Below are 23,723 nucleotides of genomic sequence, written 5' to 3'. Positions count from 1 at the left end.
CTATGTTCCTGGGAGCATTTTATGAAGTCCACTGCAGTGCCCCCTAGGGTGCCCAGTTGGTGTCCTGGCATGTCAGGGGGACCAGTGCACTACAAATGCTGGCTCCTCCCAAGACCAAAGGGCTTGCATTTGGTCGTTTCTGAGATGGGTGTCCTTGGTTTCCATTATCGCCGAAAATCAGAAACTACCAAATCTAGGGATGACCACCTCTAAGGACGACCTAAATTTCAAGATTTGGGCATCCCTGCCCGTATTATCCAAATGAAAGATGGACGTCCATCTTGTTTCAATAATACGGGTTTCCCCGCCCCTCCATCGGGATGTTTTGCAAGGATGTCTTCAACAAAACTTGGGCGTCCCTTTTGATTATGCCCCTCTATGTCTACTAGAATTAAGATTGGCCTTTCAGGCAGCCAGGTTCTGATAAGATTTTGCAGAAATGTTTCATTCTTCTCAATCATATTTTGGTTTTCAGAAATGGATGAAAACTTGCCTGTTTCAGAACTATGTCTTGCATTCGTATATTTGATCAGGTTTTATAATTTTCTTTCTATTTTTCCCCAAATGATTGTTTTTGGTCTCTTATGATTGTGTAACCCGCTTTGAACTATGAGGTACAAGTGGGATATAAGACCAGTTTATCACGATCATTATCAAAGTTGCTTACCTGTAAAGCAGGGTTCTCTATAAGTACATAAGTATTGCCATACTGGGACAGACTGAAGGTCCATCAAGCCCAGCATCCTGTTTCTAATAGTGACCAATCCAGGTCACATGTGCCTGGCAAAATCCCCAAAAAGTACAATACATTTTATGCTGCTTATCCTAGAAATAAGCAGTGAATTTTCCCCAAGTCCATTTTAATAATGGTCTATGGACTTTTAGGAAGCCTCCAAACCTTTTTTTAAACCCCGCTAAGCTAACTGCTTTTACTACATTCTCTGGCAACGAATTCCAGAGTTTAATTACACATTGAGTGAAGAAATATTTTCTCCGTTTCATTTTAAATTTACTACTTTGTAGCTTCATCGCATGCCTCCTAGTCCTAGTATTTTTGGAAAGAGTAAACAAGCGATTCACGTCTACCCGTTCCACTCCACTTATTATTTTATAGACCTCTATCATATCTCCCCTCAGCCATCTTTTCTCCAAGCTGAAGAGCCCTAGCTGCTTCAGCCTTTCCTCATAAGGAAGTCTTCCCATCTCCTTTATCATTTTTGTCACCCTTCTGTGTACCTTTTCTAATTCCACTATATCTTTTATGAGATGCGGTGACCAGAATTGAACACAATATTTGAGCTGTGGTCGCACCATGGAGCGATACAAAGGGGAAAGGGAAATGGGACTTGATATACCGACTTTCTGAGGTTTTTGCAACTACATTCAAAGCGGTTTACATATATTCAGGTACTTATTTTGTACCAGGGACAACGGAGGGTTAAGTGACTTGCCCAGAGTCACAAGGAGCTGCAGTGGGAATCGAACAAAGGCATTATAATGTCCTAATTTTTGTTTTCCATTCCTTTCCTAATAATACCTAACATTCTATTTGCTTTCTTAGCCGCCACCACACACTGAGCAGAGGGTTTCAACATATCATTAACGACGACGCCTAGATCCCTTTCCTGGTCGGTGACTCCCTAACGTGGAACCTTGCATTACGTAGCTATAATTCGGGTTCCTCTTTCCCACATGCATCACTTTGAACTTACTCATATTAAACATCATCTACCATTTAGATGCCCAGTCTCGTAAGGTTCTCTTTTAATTTTTCACAATCCTCTCACGATTTAACAACTTTGAATAACTTTGTGTCATCAGCAAATTTAATTACCTCACTTGTTACTCCCATCTGTAGATCATTTATAAATATATTAAAAAGCAGCAGTCCCAACACAGACCCCTGTGGAACCCCACTATCTACTCTCCTCCATTGAGAATACTGACCATTTAACCCTACTCTCTGGTTTTTTTTTTTTTTTTTAATCTCTTAACCAGTTTTTAATCCACAATAGGACACTACCTCCTATCCCATGACTCTCCAGTGTCCTCTGGAGTCTTTCATGAGGTACTTTGTCATATGCCTTTTGAAAATCCAGATATACAATATCGACCAGCTCACCTTTATCCACGTTTGTTCAACCCTTCAAAGAAATGTAATAGATTGGTGAGGCAAGATTTCCCTTCACTGAATCCATGTTGGTGTTGTCTCATTAATCCATGCTTTTGAATATGCTCTGTAATTTTGTTCTTTATAATAGTCTCTTATCATTTTTCCCAGCACAGATGTCAGGCTCACCGTTCTCTAATTTCCTGGATCTCCTCTGGAACTTTTTTTAAAAATTGGTATTACATTGGCCACCCTCCAATCTTCCGGTACTCTGGGATGAATGCCATCCGGTCCAGGAGATTCGCTACTCTTCAATTTGTCAAATTGCCCCATTAGATCCTCCAGGTTTATAGAGATTTCATTCAGTTTCTCCGACTCAGCTTTGAACACCATTTTTGGCACCGGTATCTCTCCCAAATCTTCCTCGGTGAAGACCGAAACAAAGAATTCATTTTCACAATGGCTTTGTCTTCCCTGATTGCCCCTTTTACCTCTCGATCATCTAGCGGTCCAACTAATTCTTTTGCCGGCTTCTTGCTTTTAATATACCTAAAAAAAATTTTTACTATGTGTTTTTTTCCTCCAACGCAATCTTTTTTTCAAAGTCTCTCTTTGCCTTCCTTATCAGCACTTTGCATTTGACTTGCCATTCCTTATTATTTTCAGTCGATTCCTCCTTCCATTTTCTGAAGGATTTTCTTGTAGCTCTAATAGCTTCCTTCACCTCTCTTTTTAACCATGCTGGCTGTTGTTTGGTCTTCCTTCCTTCCTTATATTTGGCCTGGGTTTCCAGGATGGTATTTTTGAACAGCATCCACGCCTGATATAAATTTTTGACCTCCACAGGGGAATATAGCCACACTCCTCAGTACCTCTCCACTCTCATCTCTCCCTACGTTCCTCCCCGGGAACTCAGTTCACTGGGTAAATCTCTCTTATCTGCACCCTTCTCCTACACTGCTAACTCCAGACTCTGTTCCTTTTATCTTACTGCACCATATGCCTGGAATAGACTTCCTGAGCCGGTACGTCAAGCTCCATCTCTGACCGTCTTCAAATCTAAGCTAAAAGCCCACCTTTTTGATGCTGCTTTTAACTCCTAACCCTTGTTCAGAACCCTTATTTTATCATCCTCACTTTAATATTCCCTTATCTCTTGTTTGTCCTGTTTGTCTGTCCTAATTAGATTGTAAGCTCTGTCGAGCAGGGACTGTCTCTTCATGTTCAAGTGTACAGCGCCGCGTATGTCTAGTAGCGCTATAGAAATGATAAGTAGTAGTAGTAGTACTTACCCACTCATCTACATGTCTGCCATACATATTTTTATGATATAGACTGGAAAAGGGGAGGGATTCCCTGAGCTAGAAGAGAGCTGTACATATTGGGTATATCTGGAGGACATCACCATTCATTTCTCCTGCTGGCTATAGAGTATTGCCATTACAGGTAAGCAGCTTTACCATAAGATCATAAGAACAGCCATACTGGCTTAGACCAGTGATCCATCCAGCCCAGTATTTTGCTTCCCATAGTGGGCAATCCAGGTCACAAGTACCTGACAGAAAACCAATTAGTAGCAACATTCTATGCTACCAATCTCGGGGCAAGCAGTTGCTTCCCCATGTACATCTCAATAACAGACTGTGGATGTTTCCTCCAGGAACTTGTCCAAACCTTTTTTAAACTCAGATACGCTAACCACTGTTACCACATCCTCCAACAAATGAGTTCCAGAGCTTAACTATTCTTTGAGTGAAAAAGTATTTCCGCCTCTTTGTTTTAAAAGTATTTCCATGTAATTTTATTGAGTGTCCCCTGGTCTTTGTACTTTTTGAAAGAGTGAAAAATCAATTCACTTCTATCCACTTTACTGCACTCAGGATTTTGTAGACCTCAGTCATATCCCCCCTCAGTCGTCTGTTTTCCAAGCTGAAGAGCCCTAACCTCTTTAGCCTTTCCTCATATGGGAGGAGTTCCATTCCCTTTATCATTTTGGTCGCTCTTCTTTGAACTTTTTCTAATTCCATTGTATCTTTTTTGAGATACGGTGACCAGAATTGAACACAATACTTTTCAGGTGAGGTTTCACCATGGAACGATACAGAGGCACTATAATATATTTTTCTTATTTTGCATCCCTTTCCTAATAATTCCTAACATCCTGTTTGTTTTTTTGGCTGCCGCTGCACCCTGGGCAGAAGATTTCAGCGTATTGTCTACAATGACACCTAGATCTTTTTCTTGAGTGTTGACGCCTAAGGTGGACTCTAGCATCAGGTAACTATGATTTGGATTATTCTTCCCAATGTGCATCATTTTGCATTTGTCCACGTTAAATTTAACCTGCCATTTGGATGCCCAAGATAAGTGACCTAGAGGTTTGTTTTATGTTTTTCAGTGTAGTATCTTGGTGTCGTTTGTTATGAGTGGGAGGCTGTACTTCTTGTTAAATGAGTTTCTGTGGAAGTGTTCTCTAACTGCTGCTATCACCAGATGAGAGGCTGGACATAATGTATGAGTAGTAAGGCTGTGGTAAAAAGTTGTGCCAAGCTTTTACTTCAATTTTAGCGTTCCTTTGTGTGTACTGTACTTTACTCCTGATTTAATAACAATTTTATCTCACACAGAAGTGCATTAAAACGAGCAAAAATTGTATTAAAATTAGCACTTGTCCCTATAAATTCCATTTAAATGACAAGAGTAGTAATTACGTTAAAGCTTGAAGTGTGTAACACCTTTTATTTTTTTTTACATTGGAAATGTAACGTTTCTGGAGCAGGGAGCGTGTCCTAGATGGCCTTGGTATGAAGGGAGCGTGACTTAGATGGCCATGGTGTAAGGACGGCATACTTAGATCTCTTCTCTCTTTGCTTTTCCTCTTAACTTTGCAATGGACAAACGGGTCAAACTGGACTTACTCTGCTGTTTCGGCCAAAAGACCTATTACCAGTCCAATGGATGCTTACATTGTTCGATCTGGAGCTCTCCAACAGTGTGCTCTAGCGCTGGCTGTAGTAGCAGAGAGAGAAAGGTTGCCTGATGTCTCCTGTATTGGCGAATTATCTTTCTCATCGGAATAACAGACAAGACCGCCCCAGACAAGGTTGCAGCCCAGGACGATGTCCTCAAGTGTATTGCAATCTGAAGGTGTTGGCATTATGGTCGGTGCAAGGGAAGGAGCCACCCATGAGGCTTCCCCGGAAAAGAACGAGGAAGCATGGAGATAAAGATGCTGGACGCAAAGCAGAAGGAAACTGATTTACCCCAAGATTTTCTTAGTCTGTCAGAGCCTTCTCAGATATGTTCCAATCTTTTTTTTAACCAGTGTTGGTTAAACATAAAACTTTCTCTTTAGAAAATATTTGAGATGCATTGGTTAAGATGGAACAATTATTTCCAGGTCAAAATGTTTGTCTCAACAGATCACCTGTATATCTGGAAAAATCTCTTTATTAGAAAAAAAGACTTGGGTAGTTTGGAAATTTGGATGGTTGAATTAGAGACTGCTCAGAAAAGAAATTTGGACAAAGAAATGACATTTATACAAGACTTTGTGTTGCTTAGAAGAAAACTTGAAAATTTAGAGAACACTCAGAAGGAAAGAACTTTGAGATTTATAAATGATAATAAATGAAATTAAATGAAAATTAAATTAAATTTTGTCCTTGAACCTGGTAGAGATTTTATTTTGAAATAGTTTTTCTAAAAAGCAGCTTGAGAAATTTGTGGACAAATATATTCCTGGATGTTGCAAGAAACATTCAGAAGAAAGCAAATCCTCAGCTTGGAGCCCAATTTTAGTTAAATTACCCTTGTGAATGTGTTGTTAAAATGCAAGGGGTTAAATATGTTTTCTTCAATCTACAGCAACTTATTGCTTTTTTGAGTAGCAAACAACCTGATCCTAAGTTTTCCTTTTCTCTTACTTCTACCCCCTTAATAATGGGATAGTTGTTATTTTAGATTAGAACTATCATCACTTTTTCCTTTTGACATAATTTTCTTGGACTTTGAGATGGTGACGCTCAGTGTGTTTTTTTCTAGCAAAAAAGGTGTCGGTACTCAAATGCTAGGGTACCCTTCAAGGATGGGGTGATCACTGAGGGACTCGCTCTACAATAGCCAGACCCCCTGCAACCAGTCACTGAACCTATGACAAGGCAGAATTGGTGTGTAGGGCCTGAGCTCTTTCATTAAAACTTGGGGTCCATGGGTCAACTTTAGCAGACAATGGAAAAGTTGCTCAGTACCCCCAAAATACTCCCTCAAAAAAAACCCTGGTGATGTTCCTTATAATTGTGAACTGAATAGCTGTTTGGGGGGATGTGATTTTTTCCTGAATACTAGATAATAATATTTTTGTTTCTGTCCCTCAGCTATTTTCTGTTACGATTGTTTATTAGGAGTAAATAATTTGTTGAAATTTATAAAAATAAAATAAACATTTCTGGAGCTAATATTAATCTTTTGGACCTCCATACTCTTGTAAAAATGGTGCTGTTGCTTAAGTCAGTGACTTAGCCTCTTCCATTTTTAAAAATACCTGCCTTAAAGAGGAGCCAGCTGGGAAAGGTAACTATAGTATGGTCTTAAGAGGGGCAGGTAGAGGAGGTGGGAAGGTAAATAAGTGGGTGGGTGGGACTGTGGTGATTTGGAGCTCTCTGGACTTGGGGTAGAGTCCCTCTGCCTTAGTGGTCCTGATCTGGACCGGAGAGTTTCTAGATTTTAGTTCTGTGTTTAGAGTTGTAATTTAAAGTGAACTTCCACATCTAAGCACTGGCTTTTAACAATGTATTTATTTATTAGGATGTATTTACCGCCTTTTTGAAGGAATTCGCTCAAGGCAGTGTACAGTAAGAATAAATCAAACATGAGCAATAGACAAATATAACAGTAAAAATATTCAAATAATACAAATTATGGCATAGTATACTACTTACAATGTCAATAACGTTGGGGATTTTACTGCCTTTTTATTTTTGTAACTTTTTAATTCACTTTCCAGTGCATAAAAAGGTGTGCTGAGTTTAACAGACCCAAATTTGCCTTAGCATGTTTTTTTAAGACTCCCAAACTGTTTGTATACCATTAGTTTACCACATCCGTTAACTATATTTTTGACATGATCATAAAAAAATACACTACATTTTAGCGTTCTTTACTGTTAGTATAGCTCTGTTACATCGACCTCAGTGTCAGCTGATTCTGTGCTGACATCTGCTTTAAGCTGAGCTCTGTAATCTTGTCTGTACTGTGCAACAATTGTATATTCAAAACAAAGGATGTGGCTTTCAGAGCACAACACTGACTTATTGTTAGAATCCAGAGTCTCCTCAGTGATGCATCATTGGAACTGGGTCATCCAGATGTTTGTAGTTAAATGTTCATCTGTATTTAAAAAGCTCCATTCAGGGTTTTTATCAGTGTAGAGGCACATTTACCTAGATATTTGTTTGTTTGTCTACATAATAGCTCACAGTGTAATAATTTTATTTCAATTGTTTTTTGATCTTTCAGGTACATTTTGGAATAACGTTGTGCCTCATGGTACAGCTTCAGCTGCGAAGTGGGCTGTTGTGTTGGCTTCTGCAGCTCCCACTACAGAAGGTTAGAAATTAGGAACAGCTTCATGTTATTCCTGTAGTGTATTTGTCTCTTCATGTTCAAGTGTACAGCGCTGCGTACATCTAGTAGCGCTATAGAAATGATAAGTAGTAGTAGTAACATAGTAGATGATGGCAGATAAAGATCTACAGGGTCATCCAGTCTGCTCAACAAGATAAACTCATTACATATGGTATGTGATACTTCATATGTTTACCTGGTCTTGATTTGTCTTTGCCATTTTTAAGGCATAGACCGTAGAAGTCTGCCCAGAACTGTCCTTATTCTAAAATTTCTGAAGTTAATGTCGAAGCCCCTGAAAAGCTCTACTCGCAGTCCATCCAAATCTATTCAGCCACGATCAGGGCACAGATCATAGAGGTTTACCCAATACTGGCTTTGCTTCCCAATTGCCAATGTTGCTTTCTAACTCCATTAAGCTTCTTTGGATCCATTCCTTCTAAAGTGGAGGAGTGACCTAGTGGTTAGAGCACCAGTCTAGAAATCCAGAGGTGGCCGGTTCAAATCCCACTGCTGCTCCTTTTGATCTTGGCAAGCCACTTAACCCTCCATTGCCTCAGGTACAAACTTAGATTGTGAGCCCTCCTGGGACAGAGAAATATCCAGTGTACCTGAATGTGACTCACCTTGAGCTACTACTGAAAAAGGTGTGAGCAAAAAATCAAAATAAATAAATAAAACAAAAAGATCCCTTGTGTTTATCCCACTCATTTTTGAACTCCATTACTGTTTTCATCTCCACCACCTCCCATGGGAGGGCATTTCAGGTATCTACCACCCTCTCCATGAAAAAATACTTCCTGACATTATTCCTGAGTCTGCCCCCTTTCAACCTCAATTCATGTCCTCTAGTTCTAGTGCCTTCCCGTCTCTGGAAAGGTTTGTTTGCGGATTAATACTTTCCAAATATTTGTCTGTATCATATCACTCCTATTTCTCCTTTCCTCCAGGGTATACATGTTCAGGTCAGTACGTTCACAAGCTTACAGTGTCCCAGTTTTAAAGTGTTTGCTTCTTCTTGTGCTTGTCATGTTAAATGTGATCACAGGGTATTAGGTGACCTAGTAGGCTTAGAACCAGGGTGCTGGGATTCAAATCCCACTTTCCTGCTACTTACACACCTTTTGACTTTGGTGAGAGAGCAGGGTTGCTGGACATGGGTGGCTGGAGGGGGGGGGGCAGGGGGAGAGCAGAGTCGCTGGACATGGGTGGCTGCAGGGGGGGCAGGTGAGAGGAGGGTCGCCGCTGGAAATGGGTGGCTGCAAGGGGGGCAGGGGGAGAGGAGGGTCGCAGGACATGGGTGGCTGGAGGGGAGCAGGGGAGAGGAGGGTCGCTGGACATGGGTGGCTGCAGGGGGGGCAAGGGGAGGGTCGGTGGACATAGGTGGCTGCGGGGGGGGGGGGGCAGGGGGACAGGAGGGTCGCTGGACAGGGGTGGCTGGAGGGAGGGGGTAAGGGGGATCCTAAGACCAGAAAGGTGGGGGTGGAAGGGGGGCCTCAGACTATAAAGGGAGGGGGAGGGGGCGCACACACACACTTAGACTCACTCACTCTCTGTCTGTCAATATACACTGTCTCTGACACACTCTGTCTATCACACTCTCCATCTCTCACACATACTGTCTCTCAAACATACGCTCCGAGGAAAACCTTGCTAGCGTCCGTTTCATTTCTGACAGAAATGGGCCTTTTTTACTAGTAGATTGATATTACAGGGTGGTAGACTTAGGGGTAATGTCAGGAAGTACTTTTTCAGATGACTGGAATGCCCTCCAGGGGGCGGTGGTGGAGATGAAAACAGTGACAGAATTCAGTAACACATGGGACAAACGCAAAAGGATCCTTATATGCCAAAAAGATGGAATCGAAACAAAGCTTGTCGGTGCTTAGATGGCAATTCCAATAGTAGGGAAGTAAAGCCAGTACTGGGAGGACTTCTGTGGTTTGTGTCCCAAATATGGCAAAATAGGGCAGACTTTTACGGTCTCTGTCCCAATTATGGAAAGACATATCTGGATGGGCTGGAGTGGGCTGTGATGGCGATTGAGAAGTAGGACTAGTACCAGGTAGACTTCTATGGTCAATGACCTTGAGAATGGCAGGGATGGATCAAGAACAAGTGTTTCATATCCCATGCTATGAGTATATCTCTGAGGGGGGAGAGGCGGCACCTTATGGATGATAAGGAGTAAAATATCAGTTTGCAACATTGTTAGATTGCTGGTTTAAACAAGTATTGGCAATGAATGTAACTATGCTGCAACCAAAAGCACTCTTCCATGATTGTGTGAATGCTGTATTTGTGGTTCCAGTATTTGATCATGGTGGAATGTAACCTGCATAGAATAAATAACAGGTGTAGCTCTGGCCGCCTTATTGGGCAGACTAGATGGATCATGTGGGTCTTTATCTGCTCTTATATACTATGATTGTTAACTTTTTGGGGCAGGGACTTATACCTGGATAAAGATCATTGTACAGTGCTGTATATGTCCAACTGCCAGTTTGTGCTATGAGTGTGGCTAGCTTTTCATGTGTGTTAGAGCAGAAGGTTGGGGGAGGGAGGGAGGGAATTTGCGTTAAGACACATAAATACTCAGCCCTCTCGTTTTTTTTTTAAGTTGGAGGCTCATTGATGCTGGGTTGGGATCCATCATGGGATCAGATTTGCTTAGGCTGCATTGTGCAGAAGATAATGCTCTTAGACTGGGGCACATGAGGTGAGCTTTTTCTTTGGCATTCCCAGAAATAGCTCACTGCAGTACTGTTAGCAAAAGCCTTCATAAAGGTCACTTACTGCAGCTGTGTATTCCTGGTACAGCATTATCTAACACAAAGGAAGAGTCAGCATATATCCATGAATGCTGTTTCTCTGTAACTCAAGACAGGGTTGTAGGTATAGAAAAGGGTGCTAGACTCCATGATTTTATTGGCACAGAGGCATTTGTTATAATAATTTACCTTAAAAGGCCAAATTTTATTTTTAAAAAATGGCCCATAAAAACAAAAGCTAGAACCATAGAGATCTCCTCCCAGCATTTTTATATATCTGCTTCACTTAACCCTGTACATTTGGATAACATTAATAATGCTCAAAGAAGATGGTATATTGTTCTTTCCGTCGTCTTCTCATTTGATGCTTAATGCTACTGATGAGACAAAAATGTGCTGTTAGGCTATCCTCTTAGAGGTGGCTGCACGTTTGCTTCTGAAATAGACATTAAGGGCGTAAATTCTAATTATTGCCAATTAGTGCTCCTTATTGCTTGTTAAGTACTGTTATCAATGCTGATTAGCTTGTTAAGCCAATTAAGTTATGCACGTTGTTATGGAATGGTAGGTGCACTATATAGAATCCAGCTCTAAAGGGGCAATTGTTTGAAAGTTGCCCAAATTTGACTGCTAAAATGTAGGGTGCTGAGCACAAATTCTGTAACGGTATCTGAGCACCCAGAATAATGACAGAATAGAGCTTAAGTGGGAATTTGTGCATCAACATTAGACACTATCACGTAGGTGTAAATGTTAAACTTTAGCTTGTAATGCATTTTATAACTTGCACGTGTAAGTGTCTGATCTGCCCATGTTCTGCCCATGTGTACATCCACGTTGTAGTTGCACTAAGCTTGTTGAATACCACTTAATGCCCAACCAGCACTTACATGCATGAATGTTATATTCACACATGTAAGTGCCAGTGGCATAGCCACAGGGGGCCTTGGGGACCTGGACCCTGCCAATTTAGGTTCAGGCCCCTCCAAATTTGTAGTGTGGTGGTGGTGGCAGCCACCCAGGGAAAGTGTAGGCTGTGGGTGGAGCTTGGAGGTGGGGTGGGGCAGGGCTAAATTTTGTGCCCTCCTTCCCCAAGACCCAATGACTGGCCAGTAAGTGCTAGTACTTTATAATCTTAGCACACAAATGGCACTCGCATTTAGGTGCTAAGATTATAGAATTGGAGGGTAAGTGGCCAATATTAGACCCATGGCAGCATTTTTAAAATGCCGGCTGCCACAGTTGAAAACAACCAGATATTCGGTGCCAGTATCTGGATACAAGCTGGCAATGAATATCCAGGGATCAGCGCTGAAAGGTGGGGCTATCCGGTTAGTAGCGATATTAAGATAGGTTTATACGGTTAACATTCTGCTGTCGTAACTTTATCTGGTTAATGGTCTTGAGTATCACTGCTAGCTGGATAACCTTTGGCTTCACCCTTGGACTGCCCCAGATAAGTGCTGAAGTGGTCAGAGGGAATTCAAGCGGCACTAATTGGTTAGTGCCACTGAATGTGGCCAGCACTTTATCCAGTTCACAGCATCTCTAACTGGATAAGTACCTTTGAATATTGGCAGGTAAAATATCATTGCTTTTCTTTCTTTTCTTTTTTTTTTTTATACCTCTGTGGTCTTATATCAGGATTATCTTTGCTTTCTCCTTGTAAATCTTATTTCTGATATTTTTTCTTTTAGAATTAAAAAGAATGCACCTGTTATACCAATACCACCCCATATGTAGAGATTTTTCCATTGCAAAATTTGAATTACAATCATGTATAACTATGATGGAATCATAATTTTAAAACATCAGTATTGTTTTTAAATCAGATAATTCAGTGAGAGTAAGTAGAATCATAGATTCTCTTAGTTGACCTACATCAGAGCCTCATGTCGACAGAAAAGTGAATGGCAGGGTTGGGGAGAGGGAAGGAGAGGGTACACTAGCCTTGACTGACTGTGGACTGGGGAGGAGAAGGGGGAAGGGTTAAAATTTAGGGGCAACCCCAGGTTAATTGTGGGTAAAGATTCATTGCACCAGGGCCGTATTGCGAGCAGGATTTGATTAAGCTGAACATCCAGAAGAGTAGGAGCAGATTTGCGGGGTAGGGGCACGAAAAAGCCATTTGGGGGAAATCCTGCTTTTATTATCATGCAAATGTTAATTGTCAGTGTTGTAGGTCATCTCTTGGGCTGTGCTTACTAGGCTGCGGTAAGCCCTAGAGTGTGCTTACTGCAGCTTAAAAGGGTTTACCATAGGACGCTGTAAGACGTTCCACTGTAAGCTCCGAATGTGCGTGTGCAAGTTACACACTAAAAAATATTGTTTAAGTTTTCTGCGAGAGGACATGTCTTGGGAGCAGAGAATGGGTGTTTCTACACTAATCAGTTTCCCTACGAGGAAAGGCTAAAGCGGCTAGGGCTCTTCAGCTTGGAGAAGAGATGACTGTAGGGAGATGTGATAGAGGTTTATAATATAATGAGTGGAGTGGAACAGGTAGACATGAATCGCTTGTTTACTCTTTCCAAAAATACTAGGACTAGGGGGGCACACAATGAAGCTACAAAGTAGTAAATTTAAAACAAATTGGAGGAAATATTTCTTCATTCAATGTGTAATTAATCTCTGGAATTCGTTCCCAGAGTATGTGGTAAAAGCAGTTAGCTTAGCGGGGTTTAAAAAGGTTTGACTAACTTCCCGAAAGAAAAGTTCATAAGCCATTGATAAGATGGACTTGGGAAAAAATGCACTGCTTATTTCTAAGATAAGCAGCATAAAATGTATTGTACTTTTTGGGATCTTGCCAGGTACTTGTGACCTGGATTGGCTACTGTTGGAAATAGATTGCTGGGCTTGATAGACCTTCGGTCTGTCCCCAGTATGGCAACGCGTATGTTCTTACGTTTATTTAGCAGATCTCTATTGCTGCTCACTAACTGATTAACATGGGATTAGCATGTGAGCTCTTACTGCCACCTATTCTGTAGGTAATGGCCATTCGCTAATGGCAACATTAGCACGTGGCCATTAATTTGGAAAATGGAATGTTGATCATTTTCTGGCAGTGGTACAAAATGGCCTTAGTGTGCAAGAAAGACCCACCACATAAGGGTACGCTTATGCTTCTTTCTACTGGAGCTTTGTAAAAGGACTACTTAATGTTTGAGGATCATAATTTTATTGGCACAACCAGGAACAAGTAGAGGCTAGTTCTGGGTTGTGCCTGCTTTCCCGTAGAGGTTTTTTTCCCTGCTCTTTGTACCCTCATAATTTTATTGGACAAAGTAACAACACAATTAAAGTGGACATCATTTTCTGAGCATGAGAGGGGAAATGCATTCTAAGGAAACTGAAATTTGCATCAGAAATGCACCAGTCTTGTATGTACCTCATAATATATAAATGTTTTGGCTATTTGGGGCCCTTATTTGCAAAGTCTAAGCCCTAGAGGCCGTAGTTTGCTTTTAAATACAAGGTGAACTCTACGGGCTGAACTGAATGGTTATCCAGGTCTGGGGTAAAATGGGGGGGGAAGGGAGGGAATGGGAGAGGGCGGGGGGAGGACTGGTATGATTGATGGGATAATAATGTTGGCAAAAATTTATAAATGCTGTATGCTAGTTAGCAATTGTTGTATATATAGACTGAAACAGAGCTGGCATGACAATGTTGGTGCTGATACAATGTCAATAAAAAACGTTTGAAATTATGCAGAGGGGAAGGAGGAAGGGTTAGGGGGGGATGGGAGAAACTGTTAAAAAGTTTTGATGATGGACTTTATCATTGTATTTCTATTTTGAAAGTTTGACGGTGGCATTTGTGTTTATGCCAGATATTGGATGTAGTTATTTTGTTTCATCAATAAAAATGTTTAAATATAATATATAAATGTTTATTGAAAAGTTCTGACTTCTACATATCCCTTCTGCAGGTAGTTTTCTGTGGTTGTGCCAGAGCAGCAAGGACCTCTTTTGTGTTGGGGATCAGAATCCGCAGTTCCGTCCGTCTACGGTGCAGCTGCCTCCTGACACCGAGGTGGTGCATTTTGCTGCTTGTCAGGATGCTGTTTGGGCTTTGGATGGTCTAGGGCGGATCTTCATCAGAACACTTTCTAAAAGTTGCCCAACCGGGATGCACTGGACAAGATTAGATCTTTCTCAGCTTGGTAAGGCTCTTTCTGTTTTAGAAGTCTGGTCTTTTTTACTTCCTTGGATTGACAGGAAATTGTATATATACTGTGATGATATAAACAAAGATGTACTGGATATGACTTGATGTGGCATGCCAAATTCTGGTGCAGTAACAGACTGGAGTTCCAAGTGTTGCTTACCAGGCCTCACTGGTCAACAGGTGTTGGCTTTGCTAAAAGCATGACCCAGTCAGAGTCCTAAGTGACTTGGGTGTGAGGATCAAAGGTGAGACAGGCAAAGCATTGCTACCTTTAAACAAAACACTGTAGATTATCTCTCTATATAAAAGGCAACCCCAACGTTCTGAAGCCTTCACGGAAGTTGAGGTGCCCGAGATATCCGTTGTGCCCTGGAGTGTCTGCACCGCCCTCGCGTCAAAACGTCATTACGTCGAGGGCGGAGCTATAACACTCGGAGGGCCGAAACGCCAGGCGAACGCGAACCCCGAACAACGCAAATAGCTCGGAGGGACGGAGGGAGGGTCTGCACCGCCCTCATGTCAGAACGTCATGACGTCGAGGGCGGAGCTATAACACTCGGAGGGCCAAAACACGAGGCGAACGCCAACCCCCAACAAGGCAAGTAGCTCGGAGGGAGGGGGCCCCTTGCTAGCGCCCGTTTCATTGCGCTCAGAAACGGGCATTTTTTCCTAGTAACATATATTGCTAATGAGTCCACTTGCAATGTAAAAAATACAAAAATGGAGGAAAAGATCTCAATGTACCCGGGTGCTCAAATGAACATTGCCTTTTCTATTTTCACAGCACTCACCGAGCCATTACATCATCATCGGCCAAAAACCTCCTTCCATATATTTCTGTTATTTTTCTTCTTTTAATGCTCCAAACATCCTGCTCATTCAATCAGCGAACAATAAACAGTGCAAATAAAAAATCTTATATTAAGCTACTTAGCTTCTTATTAGTTGATCGGGCTTCATAGCTCCTGATAACACAACTCCCAACGGGGACCCGTTTCGCCCTCCAGCTTTTTCAGGGGAGAGGCATTTTGTCCTCTTCAGCATATTTGCAGCACCTTGAAAATATACAGAAGGAGGTTTTGGGCCAGTGATGATGTAATGGCGCAGTGAGTGCTGTGAAGATAGAAATGGCAACGTTCATTTGAGCACCCGGGTACGTTGAGATCTTTTCCTCCATTTTTGTATTTTTACATTGCAAGTGGACTCATTAGCAATATATGTTATAATGTACAGTGTTTTGTTTAAAGAAGTTTTGAGATTCTGTAGAAGAATGTTTTTTGAGTGGAAAACATTGCTACGTGACATACATACAATAAGGATCCACCCCTTTCTTTGCTGCTCTGACTAGGGCTGTTCTTTTTTTTTTTTTTTGCTCTCAGAAGGGAAAGGAGAAGCCAGGGAGGAGTGATGGCTGCATGCTACTGGGCCTCTTCTATTGGTCAGCTAGTCACATAGTAAATATTGGAATTGACCTCAGAAATTGTCTCCTAACTCTACCTCATTAGTTTACTCTCTAGGAACTTACTATACCAGAACAGCTTTTTAGTTTTATTTTAGTCCTAGCACTTATACACCACTGTTTATTTATTTTTTTTATTTGTTACATTTGTACCCCGCACTTTCCCACTCATGGCAGGCTCAATGTGGCTTACATGGGGCAATGGAGGGTTAAGTGACTTGCCCAGAGTCACAAGGAGCTGCCTGTGCCTGAAGTGGGAATCGAACTCAGTTCCTCAGTTCCCCAGGACCAAAGTCCACCACCCTAACCACTAGGCCACTCCTCCACTGTTGCTACTATTTGAGATTCTACATGGAATGTTGCTATTCCACTAGCAACATTCCATGTAGAGGTCGGCCCTTGCAGATCACCAATGTGGCCACGCAGGCTTCTGCTTCTGTGAGTCTGACGTCCTGCACGTACGTGCAGGACGTCAGACTCACGGAAACAGAAGCCTGTGCAGCCTTCTACATGGAATATTGCAACATTCCATGTAGAATCTCCAATAGTAGCAACATTCCATGTAGAATCTCCAATAGTATCTATTTTATTTTGGTTACATTTGTACCCCCGCACTTTCCCCACTCATGACAGGCTCAATGCAGCTTACATGGGGCAATGGAGGGTTAAGTGACTTGCCCAGAGTCACAAGGAGCTGCAGTGGGAATTGAACTCAGTTCCCCAGGATCAAAGTCCACTGCACTGACCACTAAGCTACTCCTCCACTAGCAACATTCCATGTAGAAGTCGGCCCTTGCAGATCACCAATGTGGCCGCGCAGGCTTCTACATGGAATGTTGCTAGTGGAATAGCAACATTCCATGTAGAATCTCCAATAGTAGCAACATTCCATGTAGAATCTCCAATAGTATCTATTTTATTTTGGTTACATTTGTACCCCCGCACTTTCCCCACTCATGGCAGGCTCTATGCGGCTTACATGGGGCAATGGAGGGTTAAGTGACTTGCCCAGAGTCACAAGGAGCTGCCTGTGCCTGAAGTGGGAATTGAACTCAGTTCCTCAGTTCCCCAGGACCAGAGTCCACCACCCTAACCACTAGGCCACTCCTCCACTGTCATGGGGGGGGTGGTGGTTTGCAGGCTTTGTATTTATGAATGTTAATTTCTTTGCATTTGTGTTTTTCTTTTGCATTCTAATAATAAGATATGTATAAAAAAAAAAGAAATTGTCTCCTGCTGAGGGCAGAGAGTGAAAGGGCTAGTGTAAATCATAGCTATAATGCAAACTTCAACGCTGCTATACTCAAAATTGTATAACATTAAATGAAATCTAGAGACCTGCTTGCCTTTGATATGAATTGTACAAAAATATTGCCTTTCTTTCATGTATTTGTGGATGGTATGAGTTTCATGATTGATCATATGAATCATGGACTCTGTTTTTTTTTTTTCTTTTATCATTGCACCTTACATTTTGGAATCTGTTTTTATTGTCTAGTGTTATTTGCTATTTTTGAAACACATTCCTCAGTATTTTTACATAGATTAAAAGAATTGTTCAAAGGCAAAATGCATCTATTCCCTAATCTCTTGGGTATTTGCCACGCTGTTCGCTACACTACAGTCTGCATTGAGGCATTTGTAGTGGTTCAGTTGGATGATTGATTATTCAAGATGTGCAGAATAGGATACTGAGAAACCAAATGAAAAAAAAAACCCTGCCAATTTAATCACAGGAAATGATAGTTAATTTCACAACATGGCAAAAAAATATTCCAAATGTTCTCACCTATTTCTTTCCTAAGCAGTACACTAATTATTTCTATGATGCTTAACATATTAGTCTTAAAATTTTAAAGCAGTGTCAAAAGTTCTCAACAGGTGGCAAGTTTAAGTATAATTTCTGTCTCTGAATTTTAATATATGTAAGAAAAGATTTTTGCTCTTGAATTTCTCCAGTATAGGAAACTATCTGGTTAGACTCTGTAGATCTGTCTGGATGTGATTGAAGTAGACGGTCTCCTGCATTTGACAAAAGTTGAGAATGAAAACCTTTTCCTCCTGTGTTCATCTGTTGCCATGTGATTGCAGTGAATATTACCGTGAACAGTCAGTGCTCCTAGAAACAGATTTGACTTTGTCCCTGAAGACTAATATCACCTTCAGTCCACATCACTATGACCCGTTCTCATAAGTTGGCACTAATGGGATCCTTTGTTAGCACCATCAATGTAGAAGGTCACAGAGGATAAAACTGTTGAGATAGTCTGTCAGAATAAGGTTGAGATGCACTGTCAGTGCAGTGTGGGGAAATTTGCACTGTACCTATTCTTTGTTTAAGGGAAGGGCTTCTGTCTCCATTTATTTCAGTTTGGTATCTTTTATCAGCACTAATTCACGTAAGTCACTTGTGCTTTATTTATTTATTTATTTATTTATCAGTTTTATACATTTTTAGGCAGCTTAGCAATTCATCCTCCAACCACTGTATAACCAATCTAACCAACTTTCGCAAAGCTTTGAAAACATATCTCTTCAACAAAGCCTACAAAAGTCACCCTCAATGAAACAAATCATTCCTTAAACCACCCAAGTACACCAAAAAAACACCTCTCACACGACCTTATCTAACACCTTTCCATGTAAATCCTCTTTCACCTTTGCTTATGATCGAGTGTTTTTTAAATCATGTAACGACGTTATCATATCTATACTCTGTAAGCCACATTGAGCCTGCAAAAAGGTGGGAAAATGTGGGGTAAAAATACAGTAAATAAATAAATAGACATAAAATTTCAACTCCAGAGAGGCTAGACACGAGCTGAGTGTGACTAACCAGATACCACAGACAAATGAGTCAGCAAAAACTAGTCTGCTGTAATCAGCAAAGCTGTTATTTTCTGATGTTATTTGTGGAAAAGATGGGGAGAGAGCAGCGTAGACCTATTTGATGTTCTGTTACATTAGCCTAAATGAACACTATGTAACTCTAGGCACAGGAGATAGCATAGACAACAATTTTATTTATTTATTGGGATTTATTAGCTGTCTTTATGAAGAGATTCACCCAGGGTAGTGCACAGCAGGTATAGCTTGACATAAAACTTATTATTTTGTTAACCGTATAAAAATAGTAAAATGACCAAATAGCATAAATACCCTCAATGGAGTAAATTTGGAAACAGGCAAATTGAATTCTAATAATAAGCATAACAACAATGTTCGCGGAATACAAATGAAATCTCTTAATAGGCAACATATTAGAACATTCATATCACAACAGTGTGAGACAGCAAAAAGCTGATAATCATATGGAGAAGGGCTCATGTTAAGAAATCCATACTCAAACTCTTATTATGCTCCAGATTCCTGATTCTCAGCTTAATTAGTTGAGTTATAGTTTGTTTATATTCCACTTGCATCTAAGCAGAGCACATAAAAATATACAAAATCAATAAAAGCATAGCAAAAAAAACAATTTAAATAAAGTCCCAGTCTTTACACATCAAACTCTGCCACCTGTTCCTTCAACAGATCCCACCACTAACCACCTCCAGCTGCTGGAAAATTTATATAAGCTGATATGTTCTAGCAAGCTAGTAAGATTTTAAAAACTTCATAAATTGCTGTATATCCATCACAGATCTGATATACAGCGGCAAAGGATTCCACATCAGTGGACCTGCTACAGAAAAGCACTCTTCTGAGTTTTTTCAACATGAAACTTGTACAGTGCTGGAACAGGCAAATGGAAGGGCCTCTCCAATCTAAATGATCGACTTAGTACGTAGACTTTCAGACGAGAAGTATAAAATAGTAAGCAGATTCTTGTTTTAAAGCCTTGTGAATCAAAAATAAAACCTTAAGTGGAGGAGTGGCCTAGTGGTTAGGGTGGTGGACTTTGGTCCTTGGAACTGAGGAACTGAGTTCGATTCCCGGCACAGGCAGCTCCTTGTGACTCTGGGCAAGTCACTTAACCCTCCATTGCCTGCAACATTGAGCCTGCCATGAGTGGGAAAGCGCGGGGTACAAATGTAACAAAAAAAAAATAAAACAACATAATAATATATTAGATGACAGCAGATAAAGACCTGTACAGTCCATCCAGTCTGCCCTACAAGATAAACTTATAGCATAAGGTATGATGTGATACTACATATGTATACTTGATCTTGATTTGTCCTTGCCATTTTCAGGGCACAGACCTTAGAAGTGTGCCCAGCACTAGCATTATTCTCCAACTACTGAAACTGTCATCGAAGCCCATCCAAATCTCTCCAGCTACGATCAGGGCACAGACTGTTGAAGTCTGCCTGGCACTGGCTTTGCTTCTCAGTTACTGGTGTTGCTATCTAATTATCACTATGCTTGTTGGTTCTGTGCCTTCCATATAGGATTTCTTTGTGTTTATCCCACGCCTTTAATTTTGTTACTGTTTTCATCTCCACCACCTCCCTCAGGGGGGCATACCAGGCATCTACTACCCTCTCCTGAGTCGGCCTCCCCGCAGTCTGAATTAATGTCCTCTAGTGCTACCACCTTCCCTCCTCTAGAAAAGGGTTATATATTAATACTTTTCAAATATTTTAATGTCTGTATCATATCACCCCCGAAAGGCAGCTGCATTTTGAATCACTTGCAGTGCTCACTGTTTTGATGCAGGTAAACTCAAATATAGCAAATTAACAATAATCAAGACTGTTCAGTACAAGACTGTGGACCACAGAGTGAAAATCCAAAGCAGATAAAAAGGACTTTAGTCTACTCAGCATTCTCAACTTAAAAAAGGAACTCTTGATTACCTGACAAATCTGTGATGTTAAAGTCAGGTGAGACTCCAATGTATTTTAAAGTTTATTTTTGTAAGCTTCTTTGACTGGCCTTTGTCTAATGAAAAGTCAAAGCAAATCTTAAACCATAAATCATAATCAATTTTATTATTCCACAACCAATCCACAATCGCAAAAACAATATTGCAGGCGCTGTATCGCAGGTCCCAGGCGCATCAAAGACAATCAAGGTGTTGTTACCAATGGAAACTAATAATAGAACTGAATGAGAAATTCTTCCTTTCGTTGGTTCTTTCCTTCTGTTTCTTTGGGCTTCCAGCTCAGTCAGAACCAGGGTTACCATCTGGTGAAATGTCTAAGTGCAACAATGCAAGGATTTTTCCCATATTTTATATTCCCTACCAATTTATTTAGTCCAGTCATGACAGCAACATTCTTTGGGCAGGGAAATACACTGGTGCTTCTACTGGAACACTGCAGTCATGGGCCTTAAATCCTGCCACTGGATGTCATCATTGCACAATGACAAACTCTCCTAACCTCCAAGTGCTGTGTATACTGCCTCTGCAACCAGCTTGAGGAACAACAGACCTAAACCTAGAATCAAGCCTAGGTGTGTCCCCATGCCATGGCATTGCACAGCACGGCCACTGAGTTGCTAGAATACAAAGAAATCCGACACTCATCTTTCAGTATAGTCTTGGGAGTTGAACTCATCTGATAGATAAAGGATGTTTAGTGATTAGGGCCAGCTTTCAAGTGATGAGCACCTCCCCTCTAACCTTTGCTGTTTGTTATGTATCATGATTGGCTCCGAGAAGCAACAAGTTTAATAAGAAAATTCTAAATGTAGCGTCTGTGATTCTCTGTCCCTCATCTCATTGGGCTTCCTGTTACCATAGAAATCCATGTAGGTAAAGGCAGTGGAGCACCATAGGACCTGGCAGTGCAGGAGAGTTGACAGGCCCCGTTCAGATTTTTTTGATTTGGTTGATTGAATGCGTCGGAATTTGCATAAACAGTGTCATTACATGGAGGTGAAACTGTGTGTCGCTGACAGTCATCCATGATTGTGGAATCGTGTGGGAGTGGGTGGGAATTGTACTGTTTTTGACCTCTGAAGGTTTGTAGGAAAGGTAATTGGGTTTGAGAAAGTTAGTGAATGTGTTTGGAATTGGGTTGTAATGCATCAGGAGTTATAGTTTATGCTCTGAAATCACGTGATCATTAACGGGGATGGTTGTGTTTTCGTTGTTCTGGGGTCCCATGCCTCATTCACCCACAAAATCTGCAAAATTAAACCAACCCAACGCTTCTTTTTCTGAGAGAGAAGATTCATAGTACATGGATAAATTTGTCTTTAAACTTAAGTCTGCAATGGCTGGGAAAGCCAGTAAAAAAGGATATGTCGCATGTGTGGAATAGTGAGGATAAAATGGTGGGAGACCAGGATGGGTCCTCGGCCTTTTCTGACCAGCAGCTCACCCAGTTAATGACAGTAGTAGTAAAAGCCATGGAGGCACGGTTTGGACAGCTATCGGCGCAGATACTCACCTGGAAACAATGTTGGCAGAAACTATTCGCTGAACCCAATGAGTTGGAACAGCAAGTGTCTAATATATAGGATGAAGCCGAGAATACCACGTGGTCCTTGGAGACATTAGACAGACGCGTGGGTGAGCATGCAGAGTACCTAGATCAGTGATGGCGAACCTTTCAGAGGACGAGTGCCCAAACAGCAACCCAAAATCTAATTATTTATCGCAAAGTGCCAACAGGGCAATTTAACCTGAATAACAGAACTTAACCCCCCCCGCCCCCGAGAACCTTGATTTAAATATTCAAAATTTTACATCATCGGTGAAAACCTTAATCATTACAATGTTTGGAATTTACTTGTTAAATCACTGACTCTTAAAACCCTCTCTGTGCCTTTTAGCATGAGGCATTATGAAGTGGATTCTTTAGGTTACACCACATTGTTCTTCAGCCACATCACTCTCTACCAATCTGAAGGAAAATGAACCAGCATCAGCTAGTACAGGCGTGCTAGTTCGTAACAGTGAATTAAGAACAGGTTGAGGAGGTGACATACGCCTCAGAGGGTAGAAAGAAACTGTAGCTGGGGAGAGGGTACTCACTGTGTCTGCTGACCCTGGTGCACCAATCGGTCTTAAATTCTGGCCCATAGGACCACGTACTGATGGTAATGTCGCTGCGGTAGCACTCATAGTTTGCCCTTTCCTCCTCATTCCTCCTCCTCTAGAAGATGCTATGTCCCTACTCCTCCGAGTTCAGAAGGGGCTCGAAAGAGGAGTGGCCTGCCCCTTTCGGCACACATGTATTGCGGTAGGGCCCAGCTCTTTTCGGGCTTCAAGCCCCGGATGAAGGCATCACCAGCAGGGGGTCTGCTGAAGTGCCTGCCCGATTAGCAGAAGGTAGCATTCAGTCCCGGTCAGATGTCCGCTTCAAAGACTGTGCGGTAGGGCCACGCTCTTATCGGGCTTCAAGCCCCAGATGATGGCGTCACCAGCAGAGGGTCTGATGCAGTGCCTGCCTGAATGGCAGAAGGTAAGATTCAATCCCGGTCAGATGGCTCTGTTCTGGGCTCGCTCTCTGCGTTTCTTCAATGTTCCGGGCTGCCGGCAGTATCAGTGCAGTAAGCACATTGCCTTCGGCGGCTCCGGAAGCTCTCCCTCTGTTGCAGCATCCCGCCTATGCGGGACAGGAAACTGTAGCAGAGGGAAAGCTTCCGGGCCGCCGAAGGCAGTGTGTTTACTGCACTGACACTGCCA

General features: G+C 41.6%; 1 protein-coding gene across 2 annotated transcripts in view; it reads left to right on the top strand.

The window, feature by feature from the left end:
• Positions 1-23,723, top strand: part of TECPR2 (tectonin beta-propeller repeat containing 2) — a 158,445-nt gene that overhangs the window by 91,383 nt on the left and 43,339 nt on the right. For both annotated transcript variants that reach the window (XM_030214188.1, XM_030214189.1), the window contains exons 14-15: positions 7,628-7,717; positions 14,441-14,674. In XM_030214188.1, coding sequence (XP_030070048.1) covers positions 7,628-7,717; positions 14,441-14,674 — 324 coding nt within the window. The remainder of the gene's footprint in view (positions 1-7,627; positions 7,718-14,440; positions 14,675-23,723) is intronic.

This window comes from Microcaecilia unicolor, chromosome 9, assembly GCF_901765095.1.
Source record: "Microcaecilia unicolor chromosome 9, aMicUni1.1, whole genome shotgun sequence".
In the NCBI taxonomy this organism is placed as follows: Eukaryota; Metazoa; Chordata; class Amphibia; order Gymnophiona; family Siphonopidae; genus Microcaecilia; species Microcaecilia unicolor.
Note: the sequence above shows the minus strand (reverse complement) of the source record. Positions and strands in the feature narration are given on the sequence as shown.